General features: G+C 37.1%; 1 protein-coding gene across 4 annotated transcripts in view; it reads left to right on the top strand.

Annotated features, from left to right (window-relative positions):
* Nucleotides 1-17,377, top strand: part of LOC121378932 (geranylgeranyl pyrophosphate synthase-like) — a 39,435-nt gene that overhangs the window by 18,270 nt on the left and 3,788 nt on the right. For all 4 annotated transcript variants that reach the window (XM_041507323.1, XM_041507322.1, XM_041507325.1 and 1 more), the window contains exons 6-10: nucleotides 637-753; nucleotides 1,570-1,671; nucleotides 2,833-2,893; nucleotides 3,189-3,267; nucleotides 15,967-16,069. In XM_041507323.1, coding sequence (XP_041363257.1) covers nucleotides 637-753; nucleotides 1,570-1,671; nucleotides 2,833-2,893; nucleotides 3,189-3,267; nucleotides 15,967-16,069 — 462 coding nt within the window. The remainder of the gene's footprint in view (nucleotides 1-636; nucleotides 754-1,569; nucleotides 1,672-2,832; nucleotides 2,894-3,188; nucleotides 3,268-15,966; nucleotides 16,070-17,377) is intronic.

Below are 17,377 nucleotides of genomic sequence, written 5' to 3'. Positions count from 1 at the left end.
AATAGCTGTTATTAGCCAGTTTAAAACATGTTTAACTAATACATATTTTTTGCCATTAACTTACACTTTACTTTTTACTTCAATCAGCTTATTTCTTGTCATCCCAGACCTGATATTTTAAGTAGATCAAAATTAATTTTGCAAAATATTAGAGGTACATATCTCCAAAACTATGGTCAGCTGCTTTAAATGTTTTTATTGGTGAGTTATTTTTAAAGCTACATATAGATTTCATAGGTAATATTTACCTAAATATAAAAACACTACTGTAAATAAAAACAAAAACAAGGAGAAGAAAAGAAGAAGAAAAGGAAAAGAAATCAATGTCCTGTCTATAGACATTAACTGATTTGTAAAACTAGCATTATAATTAGTGCTGTTACGGACACGGTTAGCTATCACTATACATAACAGTAACCATGTGATTGCTACACCTCTCTATTACTGAAGTACAAATGATTTACTCAGGTTGATCAAGGTGTAAACTATTGAGCACTAAATATTTGTTTAGGCAAAAATAGGTTGAAAACATGTCACATTTCATAAACCTTTGACATTCTTTGCACACTTGATGTCTTTCATTTTAAATTGTTTTCAATTGGCCAACAGTACTAATATTAAAGACGTTTGTTTCAGTTGCCCATAATATCTTCGGTGTTCCCCACACGATCAACTCGGCAAACTATGTCTACTTTCTTGGTCTGCAGAAAGCTCAGCTGCTTAACCATCCAGATGTGAACAAAATCTTCACAGGTTAGTTCTATTTTAGCATCCAGATGAGAACAAAATCTTCTCAGGTTAGTTACATTTTAGCATTCAGATGTGAACAAAATCTTCACATGTTAGTTATATTTTAGCATCAAGATGTGAACAAAATCTTCACAGGTTAGTTGTTTTAACATCCAGATGTGAACAAAATCTTCACAGGTTAGTTATATTTTAGCATCCAGATTTGAATAAATATTCACAGGTCCGTTATATTTTGTCATCCAGATGTGAATACAATCTTCACAAGTTAATTAAATGTAATCATCTTGATTCAGACATGAGTAAAACCTTTATAGGTTAGTTGTCGAATTTTAATATCATCTTGACTGTGGTTAACAATTGCACTACTTAGACAAACACTTTCCATAGTTTAAAATTGCTTTGCTGAAGTTATGTCAGGACCGGAGAAAGTGTTCAGGTTTTTCAGGTATAGAACAGGAAGGAAGAAAGGAAATGTTTTATTTAACGACGCATTCAACACATTTTATTTACAGTTATATGGCATCAGACATATGGTTAAGGACCACACAGATATTGAGGGAGGAAACCCACTGTCGTCACTTCATGGGCTACCCTTTTCGATTAGCAGCAAGGGATCTTTTATATGCACCATCCCACAGACAGTATAGTACATACCACGGCCTTTGTTACACCAGTTGTGGTATAGAACAGATGCTAGACATGAACTGGGGTCAGGGGAAAATGTTACAGCCAAGTCGAACATATTTTAGATGTCCATATCCAGTCACGGTTCAGGAATAAGAAAACGTTAATCTGAGTTTTGTTTTTTTATATATATAGAACAGCTGCTAGACTTGCACCGGGGTCAAGGAATGGACATCTACTGGAGAGATGCTAATGTTTGTCCCACAGAAGAGGAATATATCCTGATGGTCATGAGAAGTAAGTTGAAATAAAGCAATGTTGTCATAACAACCACAGTTACCATCATCATACAGTATCTTAACAAACATGGATGGATGATTGCTGCATCATTAATTGATGTACTCTGTAGTGTTATCTGTTATAGGTGGCATTAGTGGTTTGAGACCTTTACAATGACCTAATTTCAGCTGCAATTTTATCAGTTTCATAGCACTTTGGATTATCAGTTTCATGCATTGGGACACAGGGTTTTTATGGTAGTACTAAAGCAACTAACTTCCAGCTGGGTCAAAGTTCGAGGTGAACCCAACTTTTGATAAAGAAGTGAACACCACAAGTCCTGTGATTGGTTATAAATGTGAGTGTGTTGGTGGTAAAAAAATTAGTTTCATCTGGGCAAAAAATGTAAGCAATTTTATTTCATCTAGTACCACTGTATCAAGTAGCCTTGTGCTTCAAACATGTATTGGATACCTGTAAAAAAAAAAAAAGTACTCAAATTTTGTGTGGAACTAGGGTAAACATAGACACTACCCTTTATGTCTGAAATGAGCAGCTTGACCCCCAATTTGTTTTGATTCACTTTAAGGGTCAGGGGTGGTAGTATTTATATCTATGGCGTTAATGTTGATTGATACGCTGCAGGTAGGAGTTTTACCACATGTGTTACTTTTGTCTTCTATGGGATTTGATTTGGTAGTATACATCCTTATGCCTACTGGAAAACCTGGAATGTCTTTGAATTTTGTGATTTTAAAATCCAGGCCTGGAATGTCCTGGAAAAAGCTTTAAATTTCATTGTATCCTAAAAATTTAGGCCAAACATTTGGTGGTTTATTTCTTTTCGCATCTTTACTTTTGTTGTTCTCATAACCTGTCTAAATTCAGACAACAATCTGTTATAAAAACATTCATTGTTCAAACATTTCATGTCCTGGAAATGTTTTAGAATGTCCTGGAAATATCCTTGAATTTTATGTGTTTTCAAGTGTAAGAACCCTGGGACAGTGAAAGCTTGTTTATGTGTGACAGTTCACAGGATCCCCCCCCCCCCCCCCCCCACATCCACCCCCACCCCCAGTGAATGCAATGGGGGTTTTCCTGTTCTAACAGTGCCCATGACAGAGAGAGACAGAGACACAGAGAGAGAATTCCTAAAAGAATAATTACTTTTTTTAGAAACTGGAGGACTGTTTGGACTTGGTGTGAAAATGATGCAGCTATTCAGTGACATCAAGAGGTTTGTGTTTTAGTTTGTAAAAAATGAACAACCTAAATGTATTCTGTTTTATAAATGGAAATTTCAGCTGTTCTCTGTAACAATATTAACAATCATAGTACAATAGCCACAGTTAGTAAATAACATTGAGTAAAACACATTTTTATCTTTAATTTAAAGATGTTCATTGTACTCAAAATTAATATTACTAGTATGAGTTGTACTTGTAAGAATTTCTATTTGAAATTTTGGACACATTGGTCTGTGTATATATTCAGGTTTGTTCTGTGTTGCTAAGTAACCGTTTTATTTACAGTGACTTCCAGCCGCTGATTGGTGTGTTAGGACTCTACTTCCAGATCAGAGACGATTACGCAAATCTTAATTCAAAAGAGGTAAACGCAAAAAAATATTAGAAAACCCTTTATTGAAAAAAAAGCCTCTTTAAGAACATTCCAACTCGGTCAGTAAGTGTTTTGTTTGAGGTAACTTTTTTCACCCACTGGTTTAACAGGGTCCTCAGTGGGTGTTTCCACTGTGTAGGGCTGACACCAGGATATTGGTCTTAGTTATAATCTGGCGACATCTTGGCGCCAGGATTTTGAACTACAGTAATAACATTGTTTTAACATATAACTTAAAGTAATAATTCATAATAAAACACTTATATACCTATTTAAGACTTTGAGCAAATACCCAACAGTTAATTCTAAGTAATAAATTTAAACGTAAATTGTAAAAATAACTGAAATAGCAATTTGCCTTCAAATATTTAATGAAAGAAATGCATTATTATACGTAATGATTTATGCAATGTTAAAGTTTTATGAACTTGTACAAACTTGATTAATGGTAAGTGGTAATTGATTGTATAATCCCCCACACTGAGATGAGTGTTTTATCACCAAGATAGAAGTTTTATGAACTTGTACAAACTTGATTAATGGTAAGTGGTAATTGATTGTATAATCCCCCACACTGAGATGAGTGTTTTATCACCGAGATAGAAGTTTTATGAACTTGTACAAACTTGATTAATGGTAAGTGGTAATTGATTGTATAATCCCCCACACTGAGATGAGTGTTTTATCACCAAGATAGAAGTTTTATGAACTTGTACAAACTTGATTAATGGTAAGTGGTAATTGATTGTATAATCCCCCACACTGAGATGAGTGTTTGTTAAAGTTTTATGAACTTGTACGAACTTGATTAATGGTAAGTGGTAATTGATTGTATAATCCACCACACTGAGATGAGTGTTTTATCACCGAGATAGAAGTTTTATGAACTTGTACGAACTTGATTAATGGTAAGTGGTAATTGATTGTATAATCCACCACACTGAGATGAGTGTTTTATCACCGAGATAGATGTTTTATGAACTTGTACAAACTTGATTAATGGTAAGTGGTAATTGATTGTATAATCCACCACACTGAGATGAGTGTTTTATCACCGAGATAGAAGTTTTATGAACTTGTACAAACTTGATTAATGGTAAGTGGTAATTGATTGTATAATCCACCACACTGAGATGAGTGTTTTATCACCGAGATAGAAGTTTTATGAACTTGTATGAACTTGATTAATGGTAAGTGGTAATTGATTGTATAATCCACCACACTGAGATGAGTGTTTTATCACCGAGATAGATGTTTTATGAACTTGTACAAACTTGATTAATGGTAAGTGGTAATTGATTGTATAATCCACCACACTGAGATGAGTGTTTTATCACCGAGATAGAAGTTTTATGAACTTGTACAAACTTGATTAATGGTAAGTGGTAATTGATTGTATAATCCACCACACTGAGATGAGTGTTTTATCACCGAGATAGAAGTTTTATGAACTTGTACAAACTTGATTAATGGTAAGTGGTAATTGATTGTATAATCCACCACACTGAGATGAGTGTTTTATCACCGAGATAGAAGTTTTATGAACTTGTACAAACTTGATTAATGGTAAGTGGTAATTGATTGTATAATCCACCACACTGAGATGAGTGTTTTATCACCGAGATAGAAGTTTTATGAACTTGTACAAACTTGATTAATGGTAAGTGGTAATTGATTGTATAATCCACCACACTGAGATGAGTGTTTTATCACCGAGATAGAAGTTTTATGAACTTGTATGAACTTGATTAATGGTAAGTGGTAATTGATTGTATAATCCACCACACTGAGATGAGTGTTTTATCACCGAGATAGAAGTTTTATGAACTTGTATGAACTTGATTAATGGTAAGTGGTAATTGATTGTATAATCCACCACACTGAGATGAGTGTTTTATCACTGAGATAGAAGTTTTATGAACTTGTACAAACTTGATTAATGGTAAGTGGTAATTGATTGTATAATCCACCACACTGAGATGAGTGTTTTATCACCGAGATAGATGTTTTATGAACTTGTACAAACTTGATTAATGGTAAGTGGTAATTGATTGTATAATCCACCACACTGAGATGAGTGTTTTATCACCGAGATAGAAGTTTTATGAACTTGTACAAACTTGATTAATGGTAAGTGGTAATTGATTGTATAATCCACCACACTGAGATGAGTGTTTTATCACCAAGATAGAAGTTTTATGAACTTGTACGAACTTGATTAATGGTAAATGGTAATTGATTGTATAATCCACCACACTGAGATGAGTGTTTTATCACCGAGATAGAAGTTTTATGAACTTGTACAAACTTGATTAATGGTAAGTGGTAATTGATTGTATAATCCACCACACTGAGATGAGTGTTTTATCACCAAGATAGATGTTTTATGAACTTGTACGAACTTGATTAATGGTAAATGGTAATTGATTGTATAATCCACCACACTGAGATGAGTGTTTTATCACCGAGATAGAAGTTTTATGAACTTGTACAAACTTGATTAATGGTAAGTGGTAATTGATTGTATAATCCACCACACTGAGATGAGTGTTTGTTAAAGTTTTATGAACTTGTACGAACTTGATTAATGGTAAATGGTAATTGATTGTATAATCCACCACACTGAGATGAGTGTTTTATCACCGAGATAGAAGTTTTATGAACTTGTACAAACTTGATTAATGGTAAGTGGTAATTGATTGTATAATCCACCACACTGAGATGAGTGTTTTATCACCAAGATAGAAGTTTTATGAACTTGTACGAACTTGATTAATGGTAAATGGTAATTGATTGTATAATCCACCACACTGAGATGAGTGTTTTATCACCGAGATAGAAGTTTTATGAACTTGTACAAACTTGATTAATGGTAAGTGGTAATTGATTGTATAATCCACCACACTGAGATGAGTGTTTTATCACCAAGATAGATGTTTTATGAACTTGTACGAACTTGATTAATGGTAAATGGTAATTGATTGTATAATCCACCACACTGAGATGAGTGTTTTATCACCGAGATAGAAGTTTTATGAACTTGTACAAAACTTGATTAATGGTAAGTGGTAATTGATTGTATAATCCACCACACTGAGATGAGTGTTTTATCACTGAGATAGAAGTTTTATGAACTTGTACAAACTTGATTAATGGTAAGTGGTAATTGATTGTATAATCCACCACACTGAGATGAGTGTTTTATCACTGAGATAGAAGTTTTATGAACTTGTACAAACTTGATTAATGGTAAGTGGTAATTGATTGTATAATCCACCACACTGAGATGAGTGTTTTATCACTGAGATAGAAGTTTTATGAACTTGTACAAACTTGATTAATGGTAAATGGTAATTGATTGTATACTACTCAAAAGAATTTAAGGGTCAAAAATTTATAACCAAATAAGTTTCATGATTGATGATGTAAACTACACCAAAAATTTAATTTATTGTTCCATATTTACAAAAAACCACAAATAAACGTCACTGTATACAAGAAAGTCACATGACATGCTGTCAAAGTTGAAGGTTGTCAAACATGGATTTTACACATTAGAACATTCGTTTAATAGTGTGTGAATCCACCCCTGGCGCGAATACACTCGACACATCGTTGCCTCATGCTGTTGATCAGACGTCTGAAGAACTCTTGGGGAATGGCCTGCCACTCTGCCATAAGAAGTTGACCCAGATCATGAAGGTTGGCCGGAGGGGCATGGCTATCCCGAACTCTCCTGCCTAATTCGTCCCAGGCGTGCTCTATTGGGGCCAAGTCAGACGAATATGCTGGCCAATCCATCCTGGCGATACCTTGTTGTCTGAGAAAGTCCGTTACCACCCTGGCGCGGTGGGGTCTGGCATTGTCATCCTGCAGAACTGCCCCGCCGCCAATCTGCTGAAGGCCTGGGAGAACCAACGGCCGGATAATCTCATTCAGATAGCGGATTCCATTCAGATTGCCATCCACCACATAGAGGGGGGTCCTGTGGTGGATAGAGATGCCGCCCCACACCATGACGCTACCACCACCGAACCGGTGACGTTGTCTAACGTTAACGTCAGCGAAGCGCTCCCCAGGACGTCTGTAGACACGAACCCGACCGTCGTTGAACTGGAGACTAAACCTGGACTCATCAGTGAACATCACTCGACCCCACTGAACATGTTGCCACCACAGATGAAACGTGCACCAGTGACATCTGGCCGTTTTGTGACGTGGTAGGAGTGGTGGTCGAACAGCCTGGCGACGGCAGCGTAGATTATTGGCTCTCAGACGATTGCGTATGGTTTGATCAGACACTCGAGTTCCAGTCGCAGTCCGCAGATTGTCACGTAATCGGCGTGCAGTGGTTGTGCATTGACGTAGAGCCGTATTGGTGATGTAGCGGTCCTCTCTATTTGTAGTGCTTCGGGGTCTTCCCAAACGTGGACGATTTCGAACAGAATTCGTTGCTTGGTACCGTTGCCACAGTCGGCCAACGACACTCTGACTGACACCAAGTCTCAGAGCAACATTTCTTTGTGTATTGCCATCCTGAAGCCAAGCAATAGCCCTTCCTCGATCTTCGATAGTCAGTTGACGTCGTACCATTGTCGAATTTGGAGTGTGCACCGTACACGAACGCAAGCTCCAATTATACGGAAATTCAGCATTGGGAACATGGAATACACATGCAAAGCGTGCAAATGAAGCGCTTTGTGAAAAAGCAAGTTATGGGCACTTAGCAGACCTTTCGCTTTCGCCCTAATTTACGTGCAAATGTAAGCATGTTTTCGCCATTAGAACTAGTCGACAGTGTCAATGACAGTGGATTTTAATTCATTTATGGGTTGCTTAGACCCACTTTCGTCAAAATGGAATAATACCATGCGTGACATTATGGTCTAGCTAATATAATTGACATTCAGAAAATAATGTCGAAAATATCGTCTGACCCTTAAATTCTTTTGAGTAGTATATAATCCACCACACTGAGATGAGTGTTTATTAAAGTTTTATGAACTTGTACAAACTTGATTAATGGTAAGTGGTAATTGATTGTATAATCCACCACACTGAGATGAGTGTTTTATCACTGAGATAGAAGTTTTATGAACTTGTACAAACTTGATTAATGGTAAGTGGTAATTGATTGTATAATCCACCACACTGAGATGAGTGTTTTATCACCGAGATAGAAGTTTTATGAACTTGTATGAACTTGATTAATGGTAAGTGGTAATTGATTGTATAATCCACCACACTGAGATGAGTGTTTTATCACTGAGATAGAAGTTTTATGAACTTGTACAAACTTGATTAATGGTAAGTGGTAATTGATTGTATAATCCACCACACTGAGATGAGTGTTTTATCACCGAGATAGAAGTTTTATGAACTTGTACAAACTTGATTAATGGTAAGTGGTAATTGATTGTATAATCCACCACACTGAGATGAGTGTTTTATCACTGAGATAGAAGTTTTATGAACTTGTACAAACTTGATTAATGGTAAGTGGTAATTGATTGTATAATCCACCACACTGAGATGAGTGTTTTATCACCGAGATAGAAGTTTTATGAACTTGTATGAACTTGATTAATGGTAAGTGGTAATTGATTGTATAATCCACCACACTGAGATGAGTGTTTTATCACCGAGATAGAAGTTTTATGAACTTGTACAAACTTGATTAATGGTAAGTGGTAATTGATTGTATAATCCACCACACTGAGATGAGTGTTTTATCACTGAGATAGAAGTTTTATGAACTTGTACAAACTTGATTAATGGTAAGTGGTAATTGATTGTATAATCCACCACACTGAGATGAGTGTTTTATCACCGAGATAGAAGTTTTATGAACTTGTACAAACTTGATTAATGGTAAATGGTAATTGATTGTATACTACTCAAAAGAATTTAAGGGTCAAAAATTTATAACCAAATAAGTTTCATGATTGATGATGTAAACTACACCAAAAATTTAATTTATTGTTCCATATTTACAAAAAACCACAAATAAACGTCACTGTATACAAGAAAGTCACATGACATGCTGTCAAAGTTGAAGGTTGTCAAACATGGATTTTACACATTAGAACATTCGTTTAATAGTGTGTGAATCCACCCCTGGCGCGAATACACTCGACACATCGTTGCCTCATGCTGTTGATCAGACGTCTGAAGAACTCTTGGGGAATGGCCTGCCACTCTGCCATAAGAAGTTGACCCAGATCATGAAGGTTGGCCGGAGGGGCATGGCTATCCCGAACTCTCCTGCCTAATTCGTCCCAGGCGTGCTCTATTGGGGCCAAGTCAGACGAATATGCTGGCCAATCCATCCTGGCGATACCTTGTTGTCTGAGAAAGTCCGTTACCACCCTGGCGCGGTGGGGTCTGGCATTGTCATCCTGCAGAACTGCCCCGCCGCCAATCTGCTGAAGGCCTGGGAGAACCAACGGCCGGATAATCTCATTCAGATAGCGGATTCCATTCAGATTGCCATCCACCACATAGAGGGGGGTCCTGTGGTGGATAGAGATGCCGCCCCACACCATGACGCTACCACCACCGAACCGGTGACGTTGTCTAACGTTAACGTCAGCGAAGCGCTCCCCAGGACGTCTGTAGACACGAACCCGACCGTCGTTGAACTGGAGACTAAACCTGGACTCATCAGTGAACATCACTCGACCCCACTGAACATGTTGCCACCACAGATGAAACGTGCACCAGTGACATCTGGCCGTTTTGTGACGTGGTAGGAGTGGTGGTCGAACAGCCTGGCGACGGCAGCGTAGATTATTGGCTCTCAGACGATTGCGTATGGTTTGATCAGACACTCGAGTTCCAGTCGCAGTCCGCAGATTGTCACGTAATCGGCGTGCAGTGGTTGTGCATTGACGTAGAGCCGTATTGGTGATGTAGCGGTCCTCTCTATTTGTAGTGCTTCGGGGTCTTCCCAAACGTGGACGATTTCGAACAGAATTCGTTGCTTGGTACCGTTGCCACAGTCGGCCAACGACACTCTGACTGACACCAAGTCTCAGAGCAACATTTCTTTGTGTATTGCCATCCTGAAGCCAAGCAATAGCCCTTCCTCGATCTTCGATAGTCAGTTGACGTCGTACCATTGTCGAATTTGGAGTGTGCACCGTACACGAACGCAAGCTCCAATTATACGGAAATTCAGCATTGGGAACATGGAATACACATGCAAAGCGTGCAAATGAAGCGCTTTGTGAAAAAGCAAGTTATGGGCACTTAGCAGACCTTTCGCTTTCGCCCTAATTTACGTGCAAATGTAAGCATGTTTTCGCCATTAGAACTAGTCGACAGTGTCAATGACAGTGGATTTTAATTCATTTATGGGTTGCTTAGACCCACTTTCGTCAAAATGGAATAATACCATGCGTGACATTATGGTCTAGCTAATATAATTGACATTCAGAAAATAATGTCGAAAATATCGTCTGACCCTTAAATTCTTTTGAGTAGTATATAATCCACCACACTGAGATGAGTGTTTATTAAAGTTTTATGAACTTGTACAAACTTGATTAATGGTAAGTGGTAATTGATTGTATAATCCACCACACTGAGATGAGTGTTTTATCACTGAGATAGAAGTTTTATGAACTTGTACAAACTTGATTAATGGTAAGTGGTAATTGATTGTATAATCCACCACACTGAGATGAGTGTTTTATCACCGAGATAGAAGTTTTATGAACTTGTATGAACTTGATTAATGGTAAGTGGTAATTGATTGTATAATCCACCACACTGAGATGAGTGTTTTATCACTGAGATAGAAGTTTTATGAACTTGTACAAACTTGATTAATGGTAAGTGGTAATTGATTGTATAATCCACCACACTGAGATGAGTGTTTTATCACCGAGATAGAAGTTTTATGAACTTGTACAAACTTGATTAATGGTAAGTGGTAATTGATTGTATAATCCACCACACTGAGATGAGTGTTTTATCACTGAGATAGAAGTTTTATGAACTTGTACAAACTTGATTAATGGTAAGTGGTAATTGATTGTATAATCCACCACACTGAGATGAGTGTTTTATCACCGAGATAGAAGTTTTATGAACTTGTATGAACTTGATTAATGGTAAGTGGTAATTGATTGTATAATCCACCACACTGAGATGAGTGTTTTATCACCGAGATAGAAGTTTTATGAACTTGTACAAACTTGATTAATGGTAAGTGGTAATTGATTGTATAATCCACCACACTGAGATGAGTGTTTTATCACTGAGATAGAAGTTTTATGAACTTGTACAAACTTGATTAATGGTAAGTGGTAATTGATTGTATAATCCACCACACTGAGATGAGTGTTTTATCACCGAGATAGAAGTTTTATGAACTTGTATGAACTTGATTAATGGTAAGTGGTAATTGATTGTATAATCCACCACACTGAGATGAGTGTTTTATCACCGAGATAGAAGTTTTATGAACTTGTACAAACTTGATTAATGGTAAGTGGTAATTGATTGTATAATCCACCACACTGAGATGAGTGTTTTATCACTGAGATAGAAGTTTTATGAACTTGTACAAACTTGATTAATGGTAAGTGGTAATTGATTGTATAATCCACCACACTGAGATGAGTGTTTTATCACCGAGATAGAAGTTTTATGAACTTGTATGAACTTGATTAATGGTAAGTGGTAATTGATTGTATAATCCACCACACTGAGATGAGTGTTTTATCACTGAGATAGAAGTTTTATGAACTTGTACAAACTTGATTAATGGTAAGTGGTAATTGATTGTATAATCCACCACACTGAGATGAGTGTTTTATCACCGAGATAGAAGTTTTATGAACTTGTACAAACTTGATTAATGGTAAGTGGTAATTGATTGTATAATCCACCACACTGAGATGAGTGTTTTATCACCGAGATAGAAGTTTTATGAACTTGTACAAACTTGATTAATGGTAAGTGGTAATTGATTGTATAATCCACCACACTGAGATGAGTGTTTTATCACCGAGATAGAAATTTGTTTTGTTTAATGACACCACTAGAGCACATTGATTTTTGAATCATTGGCTATTCAAACATTTGGTCATTTTGACATATAGTCTCAGAGAGGAAACCTTCTACATTTTTTTCCATTAGTAGCAAGGGATATTTTATATACACCATCCCACAGACTGGTTAGCACATACCACAGCCTTTGATATACAGTGAAAACTGGCAAAACCGGATCACCACGGTACCTTTGAATATGTCCGGTTTCGGCAGGATCCGGTTTTCAGAAGATTCACTTTTGTGAAAAAAAATTAGAAACTCATAACACATTAGAGTTACTTCCCTTCAATTACATCGGAAAGATTCGGAACATCTCGGCCAATTTCGTTTACACCTTGAAAAGTGCCCGATGTATTCCGAGTAATAACTTTAATAGAATTTCCAGTAATAATTTAATATATATCTATCTATAAAAAACACACAAACAACAAACATTTTAATGCAAATTTATTTTTAAAGCATGATAGCTTCAGTGTCATCGTCACTGTTTAATGAAAAACGAGTCCAGGGTGCGTTGTGAGGTTGTGCACTTATGTCTGGGGATAACATCTGTCGTCATAGTTTCCATTTTCATGATTTCATCCTAGAATCTTTCATCTTTAGCCAAAACGAAATTTCTCAGTTTTTCAATCAGTCCTAAACAGTCACTGTAAGACAACTCACTGCCTTCTGCATCACTGCCTTCTGCACCACTGTTTTCACTTTCTTCAGCCTTGTCGTCACTTTGGCACTTTTCTTTTGCTGTTATGTAGCTGTTCACCAAGTAATTTTCCCAGTCTGTGTTTGGATTTTCAGTTGGTGCATTTTCATCGAATGTTGCCAAATTTTCAATATCAATATTCATTTGCAAATCTCTCGCAAGTTGAAACAGTGGCACGTCATCCTCATCGTCGCCACTGTCGTCGTCGACGGAGCCGGTAACTGTTGGAAATCCACAGAGGTTAAAGCATTTGGTAATAGTGTCACTTTGTGTTTCAGTCCACGCACGATAAATCCAGTGAACTGCATCAAGAACGGTCACTTCTTTGCAGAGTTGTGAAACGGTTTCAGCACTGTCAATCTTTGCAATCAAACTCTTCAGCAGATGTTTCCTGTATCTGGCCTTAAATGCTCGAATTATGCCCTGATCTAAAGGCTGGAGTACAGATGTCGTATTCGGCGGCAGAAATTTGAGCTTTACATTAGACAGTTCCATTTCTCCATGTGACGTGGCATTGTCAAGAAACATCAAGATTTGTCTTCCCTGTCGCTTCATGTCTTTGTTCACACCTTTTATCCACCTTTCAAATAACCTTCCATTCATCCACTCCTTGCGATTGAATTCCCATGTAACGGGTAAACATTCAACATTAACGTTCTTAAAACACCTGGGTTTTTCTGCTTTACCAATCACAAGAGCCTTCAGCTTTTCCCCATCAATCTCTCTTTCGAATTTTTAATGCCTTTATTAGATTCTCCTTTGGCCGATAGCGTTTTGTCTGGTAGTGTTCTCCAATAGAGTCCCATTTCGTCGCAATTAAATATGTTCCTCGGTTCGTAACCTGCCACAATTTCAGAAATTCTCTCCTTGTAGTCGTCGACAATGTCGAAATCCACACCTGCACTTTCTCCATTTACCTTAAAACTGCAAATCGAAAATCTGCCTTTCCAACTCTCCAACCACCCATTTGAAGCTTTAAATTCTTCAAGCTGTAGATCACCAGCAAATTTTAGTGCTTTTTGTTTAATGATGGGGCCTGAAATCGGGATGTTTTTGGCTCGGGCATGTGAGAACCATCTCGTCGTATTTGCACGCAGTTTGACATCTCATTTTTCCATTGCTTGTGTTCTTTTCATATTCAACACAATATTCCTCTTTTTTTCTTCAAAATGTCAGATACTGTCGAAGTGCCGATTCCAAATTTTTCAGCTAGTTGCTTATGGTTTAATTCTGGCACCGATTCGGCAGCCCATATTAAATCCATTTTGGTTTTTAACGAAAGTTCAACTTGCCTACATTTTGCTTGGGGTCGATGAGACATTTTACAGAGATCAAATTTCTGCGTGCACATGTGTATCTGTATCTATGAAATAAATAACTAACTACATGTACATGCATTGTAAATCTATGCAGTTGGGTTTTAAATTACAATCTAAATGTGGCAATGAGTGTGCTACTTTTAATTTGTGTGTTTGGATATGCTAAATGTTTAACAAGATTTTTTACAACCTCATAGTGAAGATCTAAAATGCGATTAAGCTTCTGAGGTGCAATAGAGTCGGACAACACTGACCGATACAAATAACACCAATCAAGGTCTAATTAGCCGAAAGCCAGAATGTCTGGTCAGAGATCGCAATGTTGCGTAACTGGAGAAATAGGGTCATGCTATTTCCGGCCAGGTGGTGAGCTGAGTTTGTTGTTATTACGGTTTGTCAAGGTTATTTAACAAAGAAATTAAGCTTTTGGGGAGGAAAATCGATCCGGTATCCGTAGTACACAGGATTCGGTTTTTAAAGGATTTTAAAGCACAGGCTATATACATGTAAATTCGGGACCAAACAATATGGCCGATGTAGACAGGAATCCGGGATAATCAGGGTCCGGTTTTGCCAGTTTCCACTGTACCAGTCTTGGTGCACTGGCTGGAACGAGAAATAGCCCAATGGGCCCACCAACAAGGACGGATCACAAACGGACGACACATCAAGCAAGCACTTTACCACTGGGCTACGTCCTGCCCCCATCACCAAGATAGATACATCCCAAGTGTTTATAGAAATCAGTTGATGAATTTGGTCTTTTCACTGTCGATTGCAGGAAAAAAGGTGACTCCACTGTACATCATCATTACTACAGGGTTTGAGATCAGTATTTATGGAATACTCGTTATAGTTAGAATAAAATTCATCAAACCAGTTTTATTCTGCTAATATATAGAGGATAATAAACGAGTTACCAGTTATTATCAAATTTATGTCCCGAGTGAAATAATTTTCAGTTGTAATGAGCTTTAGTGAGTGACAAATGAAAATTATTTCACAAGAGACATAAATATGATAATAACTGGTACCAAGTTTGTTATTCTATTTATTACCTCAGCTATTTTTACTCTCTAAAAGCCTTTTATTTCCTCACATATGCACGTACGTGTATAGAAATGATGTAATCCACTTTACACACTGTTCTGAGTATTGCTATAACTTTGTAATTTAATTACGTTCATAAATAATTTTCAAAAATAAAAGTTCTTTTTATTCTGCTAAAAAATCTATAATGATTTGCATTAAAATTACATTTTGTTATAAATTTAACCCCCAAAACAGAGAGCCGTAAACGCAATCTCTTTTAACTACATGACGTCATTTTGTGTCTTTGCCAAATCATGATGATGTCATATTTAGTACCGACAAGGTCATTGGTTTGTAAGCATCAAATCGTTCAATAGTATTGTTCGTTAGACCAATGCAGGATATTTCTTACTGAGAAAATATGGAAAATATTTTCCCTGTTATGAGTGATCGCTGGGGTAATAAATTTTTTCATTTTACACTTTGTGATAAAAGTTATGTTTGACAAATGTTGCAACAAAATATTTATAGTGTTACAATCGTTTATGACTATCTTTAATGATGTTTATTTAATTTTAGTATGAAGCTAACAAAAGCTATGCTGAAGATCTGACAGAGGGAAAATTCTCATTTCCAATCATTCATGCGATTCGCTCCAATCCAAACGATAACCAAATCCTCAGTATCCTTTTAACTTATCTACATCAATAAGGTTGATTAAACAGGTGATGTTTTGTGTGCAGGCAGAACATGATAACAGCTCATTTCTGTCAAGATGACTGTACATGTATTTTTCAACATAGGTTGGTAAGTAGGTATGTGCTTTTGTAAAAACACTGAAACCAAGCATTATGGTATTTACTTGTCTAAACTAGTGATCAATTATAATTGAAAATTGATCGGTTTGGCTGTACCAATGCGATGATCGATTATAGAAACCTGTAATGGAATTGTCACTGAAAATGTTAACTGTAATTGTTCTTAATATGTTGGACTATAAATATGGTGGAGTTTGTGTTTATCCAACAGGATGGGACTATAGGTTTCATCACTGTCCTTCCGTCTGTCTGTCTGTCTGTCCATCTCTCCTACATATAGTTTTCTGGATGTTTTTTGAGGGTGTGCACTTTACGGTCGCCCGATCACCTATGGCGAGTCAAAATAGCATCAGGCAAGTCAAAACCTTATGACTTGTCGCCCGCTTGGCGACCGAAAAGATTCTGCATATTGTATTATGTATCAAAATGTTTGTAAAAGATCAGAAAGTTATTTTTTATTTATTGTTTTCAACTGGTTCAATCTTGATGTTTTAGGGGTCGACCGAGGGGCAGCCTCGGGTCTTTCTTCGTGTGTCGCGGGGTGTGTTTCACTTTTCATGGCGGGCTGGGCTTCTAAATAACTACCCCCATGTTGGAATCTTAACTTAGTTGTCACTCTTTTAGTGACACAAATATCTCAACCTCTTTAATAATCTTTCAATAATTAATTGCCATGATTGGATCGAGCTGCGGTTGAACACAGTGGGGGGCGGGGGGATGGGATGTCGGAGGATATGGTTTCTTTGGGGCCATGGGGCATAGGCGGTTTGGCCTTAGGATTTTGTGTAGGTTCTGGCCTCCCCTCTCCCCAGGCCTCCATTGAGTCACACCAATGTTCGAAATATGATTGGTAATTTCTATTTATTAAAATCTATTATCAACTTTTCTGTGGGCTGGGGACAACCCTCCTACCCTTCCTCCTAATCTCATAGGGTATTAACTATTTTATAATTATTAATTTATTTAGAACACCCCATCTAAAAGCATCAAATTGCTTTATTTATTAGTTGTAGATCAGGTTTATTTTTGTTCTAAGGAAGCAGTCAAAATTTATTAACCTTCCCTTTATATATACATTTTTTTTTGACTTAAGTTTCAAAACTTCTAAATTGGCCCCTTAGTCAGACCCTTGATCTTATCGGAAGCCGCACTCGGGATAGGCATGTTCGAAA

Source organism: Gigantopelta aegis, chromosome 8 (genome assembly GCF_016097555.1).
Source record: "Gigantopelta aegis isolate Gae_Host chromosome 8, Gae_host_genome, whole genome shotgun sequence".
NCBI classification, from domain to species: Eukaryota; Metazoa; Mollusca; class Gastropoda; order Neomphalida; family Peltospiridae; genus Gigantopelta; species Gigantopelta aegis.
Note: the sequence above shows the minus strand (reverse complement) of the source record. Positions and strands in the feature narration are given on the sequence as shown.